Source organism: Neopsephotus bourkii, unplaced genomic scaffold (genome assembly GCF_033783945.1).
Source record: "Neopsephotus bourkii isolate Nb327-2 ecotype Australia unplaced genomic scaffold, CSIRO-AGI_Nbou_v1 NB_168, whole genome shotgun sequence".
NCBI lineage: Eukaryota > Metazoa > Chordata > Aves > Psittaciformes > Psittacidae > Neopsephotus > Neopsephotus bourkii.
Window position 1 is genome coordinate 18,696,832 of NW_026900684.1, and position 12,227 is coordinate 18,709,058.

The 12,227-nt window shown below is 52.0% G+C and overlaps 1 protein-coding gene across 1 annotated transcript in view; it reads right to left on the reverse strand.

Annotated features, from left to right (window-relative positions):
* The window catches only part of IGFBP7 (insulin like growth factor binding protein 7), a 16,948-nt gene extending 6,776 nt beyond the window's left edge, over positions 1–10,172 (reverse strand). Inside the window, exon 1 of the mRNA XM_061374608.1 lies at positions 9,575–10,172. Coding sequence (XP_061230592.1) covers positions 9,575–10,157 — 583 coding nt within the window. The 5' untranslated portion in view covers positions 10,158–10,172. The remainder of the gene's footprint in view (positions 1–9,574) is intronic.
* Positions 10,173–12,227: the final 2,055 nt, after the last annotated feature.

Here is a 12,227-nt window from a genome sequence, read left to right on the forward strand (position 1 = left end):
GTTGTCTCTTGAGATATTTGACTTGAATCCAGACAGCCAAAACCCTAGAGCTGGGCTTCTTCCTCCACTAAAAACAAATGAGAAAGGCCAAGAAGTCAGCAGATATAAAGTCAAATCATGACAGGCCACAGCAGCAGCTGGACCCCCACCACACCGAGCTGACACCCAGGTACATGGCACCTGAGTGCTGTCTGTGTTGGTCCCACTCACGTTCTCTCCCACAGCCCCCTGAAGCATCCAGAGATGGACAAGAGACATGGCAGCCTGCCACAGGAGGAGCAGCAGGGGATGTCTGAGCACATTCAGAGGATGTGAGGACATTCCCTCCTGCAAGTCACCCCTCTTGCTCGCAGGGTCTCTGTGAAGGAAGCGAGGCCACCATGCGCTCAGCAGGGCTGGAACCAAGCCCACCCTGTGCAGTGCAGATGCCAGCAGGGAGCCAACTGGCCCTCATCCTACATCCTGCATCTTAGAGGCCTTGCTGCTCTATTTGCTCCACTGCCCACAAAGGGGAATCTTTCTCTGTGTGCTTCCTTCAGGATGAGGACTCATGGGTCGCACCTGCTAAGGATAATGGTCACCACTACCAATGTGGCTGCGTGGTCTCTGGGCCCCCCTGAGCCAGGAGCACTGTGGATGTACAGGATCCGTGGATGTACAGGATGGTCCCTGCCAGCACTTACCCTAATGCTCAGGAGCTCCTTGGCCAAGAGGACGGTAGCAGACTGCTGATGGAGATCAGCTGCTGTCTGCAGGCACTTCAAGCATTTCCTCCCTGCTCTGCCCATTGTTTGCAAGACAAATAGCTGTCCCTGGCCTGGGAAGGGGTTCTATTTACAGAGCCAACAAGCTTATTCACCCCAGGAGAGGTGAAATGAGCCTGAAAAGCACAGGCTGTGCTGCTTCTGCGGATCACAGGGAGCTGACATACTGCATTATGTCAAAAGCAGCAGCTGGAAAGGACTTCCAGTTGCTGTTATGTGGTTACACGGCAAAGCCTGTGACTTCCTGGATGAGGCTATCATTTGGCATCTGTTCCCAACAGCCCTCCTTCACCGGGCACCTCCTCTCTGCTCATCCACAGCAGGCAGAGATATGGCATCTCCCAGCCCACCCTCACTGGTACCTGGATGTTCTATCACAGCTCGGGGTTAGCTGGTCCTCACTGATCTTACTTTGGTGTCCACACACACAGATTAACCACATCCCAGCAAGCAGAGCAGTAACTCTGGTGATAAAATCAAGGGGGCTACAGGTAGGTCACTAAAGGCAAAAATAAGCTTAATATTAGCACTGTGGGGTATGCTCTGGCACAGGGAGTCCCGACCATGAACATACAAAGCTGTGTACCACATGCTGAAGCTTGCACGGGCAACAGTTTGGTTCCCAGCCAGCCCTCCTAAGTACTGCATTGCCGAGCCACTTGGGAACGCTCCCCACAAAACAGCAAATTAAAGTCAAAGTCAGACACTGTTCACCCTCACAAGCTCTTGCAAGTCTGAAAATAGACACACCCCAGCCTCCGAAGTTGCTGGGAAAGTATTTTGCCTTCAAAATGACTTTATATGGATACAGGGAAACCTTCTGTAAGCAGCATAGAGTCATAGAATCATAGAACAGTTAGGGTTGGAAAGGACCTTAAGATCATGAAGTTCCAACCCCCTGCCATGTGCAGGGACACCTCACACTAAACCATGTCACCCAAGGCTCTGTCCAGCCTGGCCTCGAACTCCACCAGGGATGGAGCATTCACAACCTCCTTGGGCAACCCATTCCAGTACCTCACCACCCTAACAGGAAAGAATTTCCTCCTTATATCCAATCTAAACTTCCCCTGTTTAAGTTTTAACCCATTACCCCTTGTCCTATCACTACAGTCCCTAATGAAGAGTCCATCCCCAGCATCCCTATAGGTCCCCTTCAGATACTGGAAGGCTGCTATGAGGTCTCCACGCAGCCTTCTCTTCTCCAGGCTGAACAGCCCCAACTTTCTCAGCCGATCTTCATATGGGAGCTGCTCCAGCCCCTGATCATCCTCGTGGCCCTCCTCTAGACTTGTTCCAACAGTTTCATGTCCTTTTTATGTTGAGGACACCAGAACTGCACACCGTACTCCAGATGAGGTCTCACAAGAGCAGAGTAAAGGGGCAGGATCACCTCCTTTGACCTGCTGGTCACACTCCTTTTGATGCAGCCCAGGATATGGTTGGCTTTCTGTGCTGCAAGTGCACACTGAAGCCGGCTCATGTTCATTTTCTCATCGACCAGCACCCCCAAGTCCTTCTCCTTGGGCTGCTCTGAATCTCTTCTCTGCCCAGCCTGTGGCTGTGCCTGGGATTGCTCTGACCCTAGTGCAGGATCTTAACGCTATGGAGTTAGCTACAGAAGGAAGCTCTGCGACATCCAGAGCCACCACCTTCCCTCTTTGTGTGCCCTTGGCTCAGTTTCACTAAACCCCCTGTCATTATGGCACAAGGATGACCATGAGCTAAAGCCTAGAAAGAATGTGAAAAGCTTGCGGTGGGAGACACGGAAACAAGGCATGGCAGCGTTTATGCATGGAAAAGCAAAGAGGGCTTTCAAAATTCCGACCTGATTAGACATGTTACGTGATAATCTCCTATTTAGTATGAACCTGAATAAAATCAGCCCAACAAAGGATTTTTCTGAATACAATATGCCTTTCCAGCCACAGAAAACCAAACATGGGGAGGAATTTGCTGATCTGTAATCATTCCTTCCTAGTGTATGCTACCATGACTGAGGATGAAGACACAGGTGAAATATGGGATCTTCTTGGGCAGTGGAGGGGCTTGCATAGTCTCTGGCATACTGGTGCTCTCCCAGAGGCCCTGAGCTGCTGGGTAACATATTAAACAGCCTCTTTAATGAGTTTTTAGCACAGTAACCATAAAAACTCAAGCTCCAATGAACCAAAACCGTTTCAAATAATTAAATGCCTTCAAAGGAAGAATTTGCGGCTTTCCTACAACAGTGGAAAATCCCAAAGTTACAGATGAATTTTTAAACATACCAGCTTAGAGCTTCAGCCCCATAACCTCTGTCTCAACATTCCAATGCACTGTGTGCTGGGAAAGCAGGGAGCACACTGAAAGGTATCGCATCCCCACTCCACTCTCCATCTGAAAGGACCCTGTGGTACACAACAAAAGGTGCAACCCCAACATGTATCAGTGCAGCTCCTCTCTGCCATGGACTCCCTGGATGCAGCACAAAAATGCTGGCAAGATCCACCTGCAAATGCAATGCTTTGCAGTGGGAAGAAGTGGACAGCAGGGCACTGCTGCAAAACCCCCACTCCCAGCTGATCCAGAAACCCAAAACGGCTTCCCAGGAGAATTAGGGAATTCAGTTCACTTACAGCCACAGATGAGCAAAAACTTGTCTAAATCTCTCTTTCCCCAACAAAGAAGAAAGCACTCATAAAATGTGGATATGCTTAAAATCCAGGAAAGGAAGAATGAGACAAAAGAACTGACACAATTTTAGCCACTTGCTAACTGTGCTCTCTGGTATCTAAAAGAGTTGGGAGCATTCGAGTTTAAGGCAGTTGTATCAGGAGAAGATGAAGCAATGTCAGTGATAACAGCAGTCTGCCATCCCCCAGAAGATTCTCCTCTAAACCCCTGTTTCTGCTTTATTCTGGCAGTGGATTAAAAAAGCCCAAACAAACCACCCTCAAACTAAGATATTTCTGGCAAAGCATCAACAGTTGAATTTGGATGGAATGAGACAACAGATGTGATTTATGCTTCTTGACTTAAAATCGTCCTGTGGGAACTTGACACCCTTTCCTTTGCAGCACAGATGTAGCTTTATGGGACACTGAGGCACCTGGAAAGCAAAATCACTGCTGGGGCAAAGTGGCAGGAATTTGGGTGGTGTACTTGCGCCTGGGGCTGTCAGTCTCCACAAGAGGCTGGCAAGCACCATCCTAAGTCAATCAGCCCATTTTTAAGCCCTGTGGAGAGCTAAGAAACTGGGCATCTCCCACCAGGAGAGAACTGAGAGCACAAGGACACGAGAGGCTAGCTCAGACTTTTAATATCAGCGTTGTGAGTTTGAGCCCCATGTTGGGTGCCAAAAAGAACTGTCGTGGTTTAAGCCCAGCCGGTAACTCAGAACCACGCAGCCGCTCGCTCACTTCCCACCTTTTTCCTTCCCCCTGCTCCTGACAATGGGGAGGAGAGTGGAAAGAATGTAACTCCCAAGGGTTGAGATAAGAACAGCCCAGTAACTGAGGTATAACACAGACCACTGCTGCTGCCACCAATAATAATAACGATAAGGGAAATAACAAGGGAAGAGAATACAACTGCTCACCACCCGCCGACCGATACCCAGCCCGACCCGAGCAGTGATTTAACCCTTCCAGATAACTGCCCCCGGTTTATATACTGGTCATGATGTGCTGTGGTATGGAATAGCTCCTTGGCTAGTTTGGGTCAGGTGTCCTGTCTCTGCTTCCTCCCGGCTTCCCCTCCTCCCTGGCAGACCATGAGACTGAAAAAAGTCCTTGATCGGACTAAACATTACTGAGCAACAACTAAAACCATCGGTGTTATCAGTGCTGTTCCCAGGCTCAGAGTCAAAACCACAGCACTGCACCAGCTACTGAGGAGGAGAAAAGTGACTGCTACTGCTGAACCCAGGACAAATACAGACAAAGCCTTGACTGACAAGAGCATAATAACCTGGACATCCCGATTCTGCTGGAACAAGTATCAGGGACTTCAAACCATAAGGCCTTCGGGCTGTGATGAGGCAACAATACAAAGCAGCATTTCCAGCAGTCATGACATGTTCATTGAAGCAGGTATTTGCTAATAGCTAATGATAAGAGAGACTTGAAGGTATTTATTTCTCCTTTCTTGCACTGGTTAGGCAACAAGTCCGTGCTGGTATTTTTCAGCTCAGAGATCAATCATCATGCCAAAATGCCTGCTAGGTTTTTGATGAGGGTTGGTGCTTGGAGGTTGTTTTTCTGCCTGGGTTGAGCTAAGCCATGCAACTGTAATTCTTTATGCCAGCTGGTTTCGTATGCCAGTGGGTAACATGGTCCTCCTGGCCCAGGTCCTAGCTGTCCATAAACAGCCTCAGTGTGCGCACTGATAAATTAACCTCAGTGAAGCCATTAACTCACTACGAGGCTTTTCTGAACATCTGTGCACAGCTGGGTGGCATCCCTGACTGTACCTGCCCCGCCATCAAGCCCCTGCTATGCGTACTGGCCTGCCCCACCTGCGAGAGCTGGCAGCAGACCCGAGCACAGCTATGCATATTTGTAGGCAGAGAGCAAAGGGCCAATCCATTTAAAGACAATGCTGGAAAACAGCTGTAAAACTTCTCAGCTCCATCTCCTGCCTGGCTTCGGATTAGCTACAGAGAGGCTGCTGCGGTAGAAATGGGATGTAGGCAGTGGCTCCCTGGCAGGGATCCAACCCAGAGCCAATTGTGAATGCAAGTTTGAGGGCATAGCACAAGCCCAGCCAGGAGGGAGCATCACGGCATCACTGCCTGCTTCCCCAGTGCAAACACAGGCAGCTGACACAGCACCAACAGCAGGCAGACAGCCTCAAGGAGTCGGGAATCAAGGAGGATGCCTTTTTCCAGCTGTTCCAAATGATCCCCACTCCAGGAAGGACTGCCTGGATCCCTGCACCTGCCAAGTGCAGGTATAGCATGGGTTATTTCAGTCCTCTCAAGCTCTTCTCAACTGTGTCTTTCTTGGCCCTCCAGCAGGAAGTTTTGGCTGCAAAGGAAATACCTTTTCTGCATGGCTTCACTATTTTTGTACAAAGAACACAGGCATCAGATCTGAGAGGTCTGGGAAACAAGCAGCAAAAAAAGACTCCCAAGGACAAGGTCAAGGCAAATTATGTAGGGCCAAGAACTGGCTCCTTCCTTCTGCTGTTTAACGAAGCATCCAAGTTTTTCCCAGTCAGTGAGCAGTGTCTCTTAGCAAGCAAAACCTGCTGAGCATTACACAGAAAACCCTGCAATAGGCACAGTGATGAATATGTAAAGCTCAGCTGGACATGCATTTGGTCAGCTTTGTCAGATATGATTTAAATGAACTTTTATCCCATTTGAAATACATCTATGGTGTAAAGATGCATGTCTGAAGGAGTAGCTTGCATCTGAAGCCTTATGCCACCGAGTGCTTTGTTTCCAGGTGTCTTTACTGATGCCAATATGGTGTTGCCCATGACAGATCAGTAGGACTGCCCCTCCCAGCAGGTATACCTCCTTCAGACCCTCTGAATACCTGATACATATGGGACAGAGAAGGAGACAAGGCAAGAGAGAGGGTATGAAATGCAGCCCCAATTAACCAAGTAATAGGAGCCCCAATCTTTTAATTGCTTCTGGCCAATCCCTGTCTCAAGCATGTATTTCAAGGCAGAAGAAGAGGTGGCTGCTATTAAGCCTCATGCTCACCCTGCCTGGGAGGTGAAGTTTGAGCAGACAGTGACAGGAATCAAGAAAGGGATAAACTGGCAGTGTTTGCCCCATTTGCATCTCTCTGTGTCCTCACTCCCGCCCTGCCACCCCCAGCTTACCATAGCACTAGTGCGGGTGAGGAGGAGCATCTATCAGTAAGCTGTTCCCAGATGTGTTCCCTTCTTCCACTGGATGCCCCACCTCCAGCTGCCACCCTTCCTGCTGATGACAGCAAAGGCCAACAGACAGATACAGCTCTGCATTTCCTTTCCTGAGGACCAGCTTTCAAATAGGATGTGCGAAACAAGCCTTCCCTCTCCATCTCCACTTGAAAAACACAAGAACAAAGTTAGGACCCATTGCTGGAAACATGGTTTTTCTGGATCTATTCTCAGACTTGAGAGGCTGCTTGCTTTTAGACCCAAAAGGATAGTCCAGCAAGTGCATGCAGACCCCTCAGAGCCCATCTGCCATAAGCAAGAAGTCCCAGTCCCCTGTCCCCCAAGGACTTCTGCGTAAAAGCTGTCACACAAATGATCGTGCCTGTTTGTGGTCTCCCTGTGCTAGATCCCACTCTAAACAGTGCCTCGAGACCACATCCAATTGTGGAAGGAAACAGCAAAAGCCAGAACTTCCACTCTTTGACTCCCACAGCATCTAGGTTCTTTTATAAACCCAGGAGCATGCTGTCTCCTAGCTGGAGAGATACTGACGGAGGCTCTCCCCTGCGGGGCTGTTGCGATGGGTGCTCTCTCCAGCCCTTGTTTCAGAATGCATGTGGAGATTACAGCGTCCCTCCCCTCCCCACCCAACAGTCCTCGCTGCCAGGAGGCCCTGAGGGCTGCACAAATACTTCCAGATGTCTACATGTGTGTGGGCTGAGTCCCTGCCCCAACTGCAAGCCATGGAGCTATGCGTATCACCAGAAGGTCCATGGCACCAGGACAGTTCACTCAGCCGAGGGAAGCTGAGTCAGTTCCGACACTGCTGCTGACGTCCCTGCGGCTCCCTTCCCGGAGATGTGGGTCAGAGCAGTCCCAGCAACAGGAGCCAAAAAAAGAGCTGACTGACAGACGAGGGGACTTCCTGCCAGTGGCTTGGCACCACATGCTCAGCAAGGTTCTCAAACAACAGGCAACAGCCTGCAAAGGCGTATTGATGCACATCTGCACCCCAAAAGGGACCTTCTCCAAGGAACACAGTTTGTGCACGGAGCGGCTGTCCCGCACTGTGACCCCCTTCAGAGCAGCTGCTGCTGTGATGACCAGAGGATGGAGAAAGCCTCGGGGGAGCTGTTTGGGTCTGGTGGGCTGGTGGTCTCCTATCATCCTGCCTGGCGGCTCGTGTTTGCATTGACCACATCAGACTCTGTCTCCACAGCCCGGGGCAAGGCCCCACCAGCCCAAGCCAGCGCATAGCCTGGAATGGACACAGGCAAGTGCAGCCAAGGGCTGGGGCAGTAGCTTTCAATATGAGTATCAATAAAGCTCTTTTGCCACAAACTCCCAAGTGGCTTTTGGTGAGACAAGTGAGAACACAGCCCTCTTCTCAACTACATGTCTGAAGTGTGACCTCAGGCATCCTTCAAACACATCTGCTTACTTGAGCTGGCTGGCAGGGACACCACACCAAAACCAGCAAGATGCCACCCTGCTACCCAAGCAGCACACATTTTTAGGGCTGCTGTGAGCAGCTCCTGGGGCAACTGGGCAGGAAAGACTCCTTCCAAATGCTAGCCAGAGGTCTAGAGAGAGGATGCTCTGGTTTCATCCCACAGCAGCCTGAGAGCTGAAGCTCCTTTCCTCCAGGCGTTAACACTGTACCACAATGTTCCTGACTAATATATAAGCCTAATGTTTTGCACAAGGTTTGTGAAAACCCATCATCAGGTCCAACCCTTACCCCAGGACTGCCAAGACCGCCACTAAACCATGTCACTGAGGGTCTCATCTGCATAGTCTGTGAACACTTCCAAGGACAGTGACTCCAGCACTCCCCTGGGCAGCCTGTTCCAATGCCTGAGCACCCTCTCTGTGAAGAAGTTTGTCCTAAACTTCCCTGGCACAACTTGAACTCTTACCCTATCACTTGTTTCTTGGGAGAGGAGACCGACTCCCACATCACTACAGGCTCCTTTCAGATAGCTGTAGAGAGTGATAAGGTCCCCCCTGAGCCTTGTCTTCTTCAGACTAAACACCCTCAGCCCTCCTCATCGGACTTGCAATCGAAGTGCACAGCCCAATCTTTCCCCAGCCTTTCATACTTCCCTTGGGAGTCTCAGAAACATTGTTTTCAGTACATATTTAGCCTCAGTTATGGAAGATAAGAGGAGGAGGCTGTGACCCTACACATATTATGTTTATGGAAACTCTCCTCCACCAAAACAGCATTGGCACTGCAATAATAATGTCCTTGAGATGTTTGGTAAGTAGCTTGTGTTTCATGTCCCATCCTCCTTCCCTTCTTCCCTCCCAGAAAAGCCACTCTCAGAAGCCAGGATTTCTAGTAAAGGCTCTGTAGCAGAACAACTTCATCCTCGAGCACCATCCCTAAGCAAAAGCTTGGCAAGAATCGAGCTCCTGTTGGAAATGCTGCAAGTGCGAACAGCCGTGTGCAGCTTACAGGGAAGTCACTGCTTGCTTTCATTTTGAACCAAAGCAGGCCAGTGAATGTTGGCTCTGCATTTATGTGGCTTCCACATCCATTTAATCATTCCCTTTTCTCAGGAAGACTGCAAACAGTCTCCTGGATGGCTCAACCCTTTTGTCCCATGTCACAGCATCCCAAATCGCAAGCTGCAGGCAAAGTACGAAAAAGAAGGCAGTGGAGTTGCAGCACAGCTGGAAGCCAAGAGAGAGTAGCAAAGTTTGCACCTCTGGGGCTGGTCTAAAGCCTCACTCCAAGTTTAGCCAGCAGCACCTCAGCACTCGGGACTCTCAAGTCCATTTAAGGTGGTTCTGAAATCACCGTGACTTCATAGATAAGCACCCCGACGGGACAGACCAGTGCGAGGAGAACTCGGCTCCGGCTTTTCCACCGTCAAGTCCGTCAGCACGGACACCTTCCTCCCTCCCTCCCTCCCCGCTCCCTTCCCCGCGGCCGCCCGCACCTTGTTCGCAGGCTCCCTTGCTGCGCTGGCTGATGGCAGGCTCGCCGCGGCTCTGGGCGCGCAGGCTGGCGGCGCGGAGCTGGCACCCGCTGCTGTAGGTGAGCCCGTCGCTGCCGCACACCGGGTAGCGGCTCTTGCAGAGGCACACGCCGGGAGGGCCGACGGCGGACGAGAAGAGGGGTCCCAGCGCCGGACCGCCCTTGGCTTTGCGGCGCTGGCGGCTCTTCACGCACTCGAGGCCGAGGGCGCAGCGTCCCCCCGCAGCGCCTCCGCCACCGCACGCCTCGCCCTCGCCGCGCCCGCACTGCCAGCAGCAGCCGCAGGCGTCCCGCACCCGGCCCAGCGGGCAGCCCCGCGGCGGCAGCGCCGGGCACTGAGCCGCCTCGCACGGCCCGCAGCCCCCCGCCGCCGCAGCCGCGGGGGCCGGCACCGCCAGCAGCAGCAGCGGCGGCAGCAGCAGCAGCAGCAGCGCGGAGGGCGACATGGCGACACGGACGGCGCCGACAGCCCCCGCAGGCGCGGAAACCGCGGCGGGGAAACCCCTCCCCGGCCCGGCCCCGGCCGTGGTGACGGCCCCCGCCATGGCGGGGGGGCCTCCCCGCACCGCAGACCTCTTGCCCTTTCCCGTTCGTGTGGTGCCCCCTCAGCCCCGGCATCACGCCGGTCCCTCCACCTGTGCCTGCCACCGGCCGTGCTCAGCTCGCTGCCGTCCGTCTGTCAGGTCTCCTTGTACGTAGTCGGGACAGCGGTTTTTGCCCGCTGCCTTCCTTCATCTTGGCTTGTGGCACCTGCCCCCAGATGGCTTCCGAGGGGTCCCCCGAGGAACAGGGAGACGTTGACACCGGCAGAAACTGAGAACATTCTTCAGGCAGTGCTGGGCGATGATGCTTCAGCCTGTCAGGACGGTGACTTGAAACTGCAGCAACACCCAAAGCATCGTGGTGCTGGCAGATCCCTTGCGTGGCGGGGTGGCACAGAGTGCTCTTTTCTGCCCTTGCACTTGTTCCCCCTCTCGGGCCTGGCTGTGCCTGCAGGGGTTCACCTCGAGTGGGGCAGTCCAGGCCAAGGCAATGCTCAGCGTGTACTGCTTTGGCACTCTGGGGCAGAGAAGGATGGAGTTAGTCAGTGTCCTTCACTGTGAAACGGGGGGATGCAGCACTGCCCGGTCTGGATTGCCAGCATCCAAGTCCTACTGAGTGGCCCGAGTCACCATGTCTCTGGCTGGGAGAGGCTGCGAGCTCTCTGTGAACCCAAATCTGCTCTGGAGGGATGGATCCACTAATGTCTGTTCAGCTGCCACCACTGTGGGAATGGGCTTCTGCTGCGTGCTTCCTCATCTCTCTCTGCCTACCGTGGGTCATTCCTCCTGGGACATCACGGCACCTGCATAAATCCTTGGTATTCATTTCCCTCACCCTGGAAGTGTTCCATGCTTCTCTCCTCGGAGAAGGGCTGCCCTCATGAGCAAGCACTATGCCATGCTCTAGGCATTTGACACATGGGGGGGTTTGGTTTGGTTTAGTTTTTGTCTGGCTAAGTCACTATAAAAGTGATAAAAAGGGGTGAAATGACTGAAGTAGGGACAGCCACATCTGCCAAACCCAGATCTAGCTACAAAAGCCATTTTGCACAGTTCACCTCTTTTCTCTGGTTGCCAGGTATCTTCTTCACGGGCCCCCAGATTCCTTTTGGTCAGGCTGTTGGAAGTCCTGGTACCTCCTGGGCCAAGAACCACAGGGTGTTTAAGGAACCTCTAGTAGCTTACCAGGGCAGGCCTTTCTGACACGAAGTTGCTGTCAGCAGTGTGCTTGGCGGGAAGAAAAATGTAGCTCTGAAAGAAAAGACACCAACGCGTTTCCTTTCTTCCCTTTGAATCGCATTTCTGTGCCAAAGAAGGAGGCGAGTGCCCTTTCCTCTGCTTGGAGCAGTTTTTCCTCCCAAGGAGGTGCTGGTTCTTACTTTGGTGCAGAAGGACCTCTAGTGTCTCTGCCTAACTCTAGCTCGGCGTTTCTTGATCTCCAGACCTTCCTATGAGCTGTGGAAGCAGCGGAGGTCCCTGTAGCATGTGTAGAGAGGCGGCTGGGGAAGACAAGGCTGGGTTGCTCCTCCCTGGGGATATTTAATCAGTTACTGTATGCCCCAGGTTCATCTTGCTTTGCCTCTGTGGCTCCTACACATCATCTTCATTTCATCCCAGGGGCACCTGTGCGTGTTTTTGTGCACCGCAGGCTGCTCCATTCAAATATATGACACTAAATGCTTCTGGTGTTTTAGCAGTGGATTTTCAGTAACATTTCAGTGAATGCCAATATAAATCTGTAGATTCATGTTGTGCTTCTTGGGATCTGAGTGCTCCACCAAAATCAATGCTTAGTATTCAGCAGCATAAAATTTTCTGAGGTGGATTGAATTTAATTCATCAGTGGAAGCTATTAGGAATACAGTGAACATGTTTTTACATTTTGATCCATGTCATCATTCACATGGGTATCCCTCAGTTCACCATCAAGATGGTCTTTGCATGCAGCATTCCAGTGAGAAAGGATGGGGGGAGGCAGAGCTGGGTGGTCTCTCCTGGGGTTAGGAGGGAGGTTCCAGGGCCTTTGAAGGCAGGGGAGGATTTAGCAGACAGTAAGAGAGATTATGTGAGAAT